The sequence below is a fragment of the Amblyomma mixtum genome, chromosome 9, assembly GCF_055824585.1.
Source record: "Amblyomma mixtum isolate Tamu chromosome 9, ASM5582458v1, whole genome shotgun sequence".
In the NCBI taxonomy this organism is placed as follows: Eukaryota; Metazoa; Arthropoda; class Arachnida; order Ixodida; family Ixodidae; genus Amblyomma; species Amblyomma mixtum.
Window position 1 is genome coordinate 114,899,979 of NC_143020.1, and position 6,599 is coordinate 114,906,577.

The 6,599-nt window shown below is 50.2% G+C and overlaps 1 protein-coding gene across 1 annotated transcript; it reads right to left on the bottom strand.

Annotated features, from left to right (window-relative positions):
• Positions 1–228: 228 nt before the first annotated feature.
• LOC149330850 (uncharacterized) lies at positions 229–3,221 on the bottom strand. The gene is made up of 4 exons (XM_089561555.1): positions 3,111–3,221; positions 2,809–2,841; positions 718–741; positions 229–641 (listed from the first exon to the last, which is right to left on the bottom strand). The coding sequence occupies exons 1-4, from the start codon at positions 3,204–3,206 to the stop codon at positions 360–362; spliced, it is 435 nt and encodes a 144-aa protein (XP_089417681.1). The 5' UTR covers positions 3,207–3,221; the 3' UTR covers positions 229–359.
• Positions 3,222–6,599: the final 3,378 nt, after the last annotated feature.

A 6,599-nucleotide genomic window follows, 5' to 3' on the forward strand; every position in this document is an offset into this window, starting at 1 on the left:
GTCAGAGTAGAGTTCGTACGCGGAGGCAAGGTGAAGTCGGGACGGGACAGTGCTTGTCCCATCCCGATCTTCACCTTGTCGCCTTGCGCATCACCTTCATCGTGTACAGCATTGTACTGTAGTAAAACTGTGTGGATGACAACTTCGTCACCGTTGTTGGCGTCTACACACAAGGAGAAAAACGAATTCACTTCGTATCGTATTTTGCATAATATGTACTACCCATGAATCAGAGGCTTCGTCACTGTTGTGGCCTCGCGTCCGAATGGACGGTGCATGGTTCCGCTCCGAGTATGTGGCGTCAGTGTCTCGAGGCGGGGGTGTTGTGGTGGCTGGTGTGTCGTTTTTAATGGCGCTGTTCAGTAGCCGTCCTTCATGGGTACCTCCTTCTTGTACGTGGTGCTCTTGGCGTGTAGCTGTGATGGGGGCGCGTATCCTCCGTTGTGTCGCATGCCGCCGCTCCCGCTGGCGGGCAGCACCAGCGTTTGTTCGTTGTGTCGAATGCCGCCGTTGCCGCTAGCAGGCAGCACCAGCGTGTGTTCGTGTAGCGGCCGCGGCTGCATCAGGTACGGTGAAGAGCCACTTACGCCTAGCGGGCTGCCCATGTGCGCCGACACGCTCGCGATGTAATCCAGGGTGAGCTGCAAGAGAGGGGGGTCTGCGTCGTCCGGGGGTCGCCACGGCTGGCCGGCTGAGCGCCGCAACCGCTAAGCTTACCATGTTGGCGATCTGTTGCCGGACCTGCAGATGAAGAAAAAGGAAAGACGAATAAGAATGTGATTGCCACGCATACTTGTATAGGCTAGTTGGCGCGGCATATTCTTCAAATGGAACCGTCAGAAACCTGATTGGACAAAGGAAGGACGGGATGCACACAAGGCGATGTGTGCGCCATGAATCCGGCCTTCCCTTTGGCTCATCTAGTTTGTGATGCTTCTTTGAGAAGACCTAGCGAACAAGAATGCAGTGTCGGCGATTGAGCAAGTAACAACGTAGTGGACTGAAAAAGCCCCATTGAGCGTTATCGTGAAATGTAAGGGACCGCTAGAGAGTAATTCCAGCTGAAATTAAGAAGTAGGCAATAGGCTAGATGTTGCACAAGCGGTGGTCCGTAGAGTGATGGAATGGAGGCCATAGAAGGTTAGCATGGTTTGAAGGGGAACTGAAAATGCGATCAGTTGGAGGCATGGAATTGGAAACTTTGTTAATATGTTTAAACACTATTCGTGCAGGACACGGATAATCGATTCGGGGATGTCTTTGTTTCTGCGGCCTGTACTGATTCGCCTTTTGATCACATCGAAATGGGTTTGCGCGGAAAACATGCGTACAGGCAGTGTAAATATGAGTGGGAACAGTCGATTCGCACAAAATGGCAGAATTTAGTTATTTCTGCATTTAGGTGAAACACATCTTCCGAGTTCGTCTGCATTAAAACTATTCCTAGTCAAAAAGAAAAAGTTTGCTTGTCACTCACGCTGATGGAGTAATCATCGGTTAAATGCTAACCATTTCCTTGCTTTCATACTGCCTGTAAACAGACTGGGCGTGCCCATCTCCGCTAAATAGTGCTACTATGTACGCAATGCAGCCAGTTGCCGTCGGTGACGTAATAGGCGGTGCTATTGCATCGTACTTGAGGCACGCTGCTCTTTACTCCGTCCGTGGCAGCTGCCGGCCCTCACGCATCCGGAAAGGGAGACTCGCCGCGAAGCACAAAAATAATACCGAGCTACGACGCGTCTCCCCGCAGACCTTTGGATGTCGAGGGGAGGGCTGGAAAAGCGAGCTGTCTTACCGCTTAGAACAGCTGTAGCGCGACTACTATTTCTCATTTTCGCAGTAAAAAAAAAAACACTCAGTAGCAATATTTCTTTCGGGAATCGTTTGGAAGACCTTGTTAGCAATGTCTACCCTTCTGTTAACGGCTGTCTTTGAATTTTGTTAGTTATCAGAAGCACGGTAAGGCCCCTGAAACGCCTTTTGAACTTGGTAAGTAAACCCTCAAAATCATGGAATCACCTGCCGATAAACATCTTATCCGATTATGGGCCGCTCTGTGTATAGTGGAAGCCGTACAATCTTGTAGCACAAAGTGTTTCAGGGCCCCTTGATGCCACCGCGTTATCTAGGTTATCTATAGGTTATATGGGCGGGGATGCTTCAAAGTCAAGTTGTTCAGAGCGAGCGTGTATACGGTTCCAGATTTATCTCGAAGCATGCTTTATCCTTGCTTCCTTGAGGAAATACGGACTAACGACGTAGTGCCAGAAAGGATCTCCACATGTTGACGTGCCCCATCATCAACCTAACTGTCCTAACTATTTTCACTGCAGGACAAAAGACCTCTCCCATATCCTTCCAATTACCTTATCCTATGCCAGCTGCGGTCACCTTATTCTGGCAAACTTCCTAATCTCCTCCGTCAACTTGATCCTTTGTCGCCTCCATCTATGCTTGCCATCTCTAGGAATCCATTCCGTTACTGATATCGACCGTAGTTTATTCTGTCTTCCCATTACATGCCCTGCCCAAACCCCTTACCTTTGCTTGATTTCGACTGCGGCATTAGAAACTATCAGTAACTAGCAAGACGCAACAGATGAGGCTACAGCTCCTTCCAGGAAGAAAACACAGGTACGGGAAAACCAAACTGGCCGTTAGATGAGTAACAATGACGTGAGAGCCTTTGAGCAGTCGGCTCCGTCTCGTCCATATGTGCGTCCTCGGTCAAGGCGCCCCCCCCCCCCACCCCCCCCACTTCCAATCCCAACGCGACAAGATGGCGGGCGCGCGAACTCAACTTACCAGCATGAGGCCGTACTGGAGCCTCTGCTTGTCCTGCGAAGAGCGAATTTAAAAAAAAGGAAACAAAAGAACAAGGGGTGAAGTTTCAACCAGCGGGCATCTAGACTCATAAAAGGCTGTTAGCCTAGTTGGCGCATGCTTATCGAAGTGACTTTGCCGTCAGAAGGAACAAACGGCTCAAGACAGAGGACGCTGTGCACTCGTCCCGTGTCATCCGAATGCTTTGTTCTCTCCGCGACAGAGTCTCCTGGCTGGAAGACGTTATCGACTCTCACGGGCACCCACGTCGGCGTCCTACTCACCGCCATCTGCTCGTTCCAGCAGCCCGGCTGCTGCGCCCGGCCCAGGGCCGCGGCGCAGGCCAGCAGGACAGCGACGGTGGAGACGAGTACTGCCATGGCGCGACTGGCGATGGCGGGCCCCGGGCCCCGGCCTATATAGAAGCGCCCTTTCTCGGGGCCAAGCGTCGGCGGGACCTCCTTTGAGCGCTCTTTGGAGGCCCCGTGAAAGGCCCTTTGAGCATGGCCGCGCGAGGCCAGCTGAAGCCCATTCGGCGCAGGTCACGAGCGCGGGCTCAAGACATACAAAGCCCGCGGTGTTGTCCGCGCCGCTTTTCACGGCACCAGAAGCGGGAATATCGCGGTTGATCCCCGCACACCGCATGCAGCCCATGGCCTCAGCCATTGGCTACTGTTTCCTCTTTCAGGCGCGCCCCCGACAAACGGCCCGGGATGCTTGTAGAGAAAATGTTGCCCTCAGCACCACGCGGCGCCATCGTCGCTCCGCCGTGAGGACCTCTCCCCCTCTCCACGCGTGGCTTCTTCGCGCCTGACGCCGCCGAATGCTGTATCTGTTGGGTGAAAGGGGCGTCGAGTCGTTTGCATTTGCGTACGAGGTTTGTCGGGCACCGGTAAACATGCCACGCGGAGGGCTTGTCTCGCCAGGAGCTGAGAGCGCCGGTTGCTCATCCCTGTTTGCTTGGGGTTAACAGGGGTTTATTGCTCACGCTTCGCGGTCGATGCTGGGCAAGCTATACGAGTGTGGGTGTAGACGAGCGAGCGCTGAGCCGCGCTCAATTCTGTCGTCCATCTATACATCACGAGCCACGGATCATTCGAAGCTGCGGTGCCGGAGATCGGCTGCGGAAACTTAGCGCACGCCGCTGGGCCCCTGCCCTCCAGCGCCTGGGAATTTAGCCTTTCTTCGGAGCGGTTTATTCAGCGAAATGAATGGCCAGGTCCAAAAAAAAGTCTTACATCGGATTCATGCATCGGGCGCCGTTTATGAATCAGCTCTGTCGAGTGGGACAAGCTTCAAAGAGATTTCCCCGAACCCCTCAAAACATCGCCGTTTTAAAAGAAAATAAACTGACTGAAGTAATCACCTCAAAAAAAGTGCAGCGGAAAAAGGTTAGAGGCATTTGGTATACGGCTTAAATAAAAGAAAGAAAAGTTTGATCTCGCCGATCGCTTGCCAGAATGCTGCCCGAACGTTGGCGTAGCAGCAACGTTCTCAGAACGTACGAGAGCGGTTTGATAAATTTGGCAGGGATGCAGTTCTAGTGCCCGTTTCTGGAAAAAAAGATATCATGTGTTACATCTGAAGATCCCTACTGAAGGCTGCGCACTTCATCCGTCAAGTTTCCAACTACTCTTATTCAGCAAGGAAAGTATAGGCATCGCCAAAGACAATAACATATATACGCAGGGACTACGGAGATGACACCTCCAGTGGACGAGATAATTTTCCCACCGAGCTAGATTTTCTAGCTTGCTAGCAAAACAAAATGAGACTGGGCAGAATCAGATGTGAAGGGTTGAGGTATATGAGCATCGAATTTGAAGCTAATCCCCGCGATTTTGCCATTGTGACCGTGGTTTTGTTAAAAGAGCACTTATATTTGGCCGCTAGTTTAGGTCGGATTTTTTTTATTGCGTTAGCAGTATATCCCTACTAGGCGAAAATGCCGCTGTCTTAATCAACGTTCCCCCACCTGCTCCCTTCTGAAGGCCTCCACACCCCACTCATATCCACACTTCGAAAGGTCGCCACCCAACAGAAGCTTGTCGCATCACATCGTATGATCGCCCATAGTTTTTTTTTTTTTTAAGGCGAAAACTGTGCGGCGTTGGCGTCTGTGTGAAGCCTCCACGCGCCAACCGTTTAGGAGGATTCCTCTCTCCGCCTGTAGGGGAGAATATGGAGAGACCAGGGTAAGAATTACTCAGCAGAAATGAATAAACGAAGCGATCACGAGCAGAAATGGAGTAAGAATAGAATCCGGATAGGAATAGAACAGAATTATACTAGATTGGCGAGTGGAAGCAAAACTAATTCTGGGGACGCTCCGCCTTAAAGGTGCACTGAAGAGGAATCTGAACTCGTCTTTTTGCCGCGGGAACTCGATCTCCACGTTCTGAGCATTCTTAGAAACTTCGATTTATGGCCCTGTGTGGCCGATTTCCCTAATTAAATCGAATTAACGTCCGGCTCCAGCCTTTTTTTTTCGAATTCTCCCCCGTACGGTGGGCGGAGTCGACCAACGCGTGGAGTGCCTTTCAGCCAGCTCCGTGGAGGCTTTGCTGTCGCTTTATTTTGTTTTTTAGGTTTCCGTGAATAAATAGTTTCATTCGCAGGTAATATAGCCGCAAAATAAGCCCGCAGAAATAAAAATACGCGCGGACTATTTGCTACTACGGACTACTATGTATTACTCTGCCGATGGCAGAGCGGCAAGCCGCCACGGGACTGGGTGAAAGGCACTCCACGCGTTAGTCGACTCCGCCCACCGTACGAAGGAGAATTAAAAAAAAAGGCGGAAGCCGGACGTTGATTCGATTTAATTAAGGAAATCGGCCACACAGGACAATAAATCGACGTTTCTAAGAATGCTCGGAACGTGCAGATCGAGTTCCCGCGGCAAAAAAGACGAGTTCAGATTCCTCTTCAGTGCACCTTTAAGGGTATGACAAGATGGCGTTTATGGGGTCCCTTGAGCTAGCTTCCTTGAGTCTTCTTTGCATATCTCTTCGCAGATACGGACACTGCCCTTTATTTTATTGCATCTTTAATTTATTTTTTAATTTCTCCATTTTTAAATCTTAATGGAGCTCACGGTAAATCACATTTTAATTTCTTGTTCGCATCTCGAAGAACTTAGAAAAAAAATTTTTACGACATTTTACAATGAACACAGTCCATTTCATCCCGCATTGCTTTTAGGCGAGCAAACACTTGTCGAGTTTTCACTTGTTTGTAAGTTTCTAAAGAAAGCCAATGTTTTAAACCTATTATAATGTAACCTCTATAACTTAACATCATCTAACCTTGTGTTTGGCGCATGATAGCCATAGTTGCTTATGCGCCATAAAACCCCATATAACTAACTAATAAATCTTAATTTTTAGTTTGCTTCTTTTTATTTTCATTTTTTTTGTGCGCTAGCACATATAACGTTCATTCCCCGCATTTAGCCGTTGTGTGTGTTGTCTGAAGCCTGTGTTGTGGCAGGCTGCTCACCTGCCCACCGGGTGCTGCTCGGGAAGAGCAACCTGGATCGCAACCCAACCCATTCTGTGGTTAGAGCTCTCGTTCGCGTTGTCCGCTGTACAGCTTTTGGTGTATTACACATCCCCCATTTTACTCGCGTACAAACCCCCGTTCAGCCGCCGCGGTGGCTCAGTGGTTATGATTTTCGACTGACCCGAAAGATGCGGGTTCGACCCCGCCGTGGCGGTTGAATTTCAATGGAGGAGAAATTCTAGAGGCCCGTGTACTGTGCGATGTCAGTG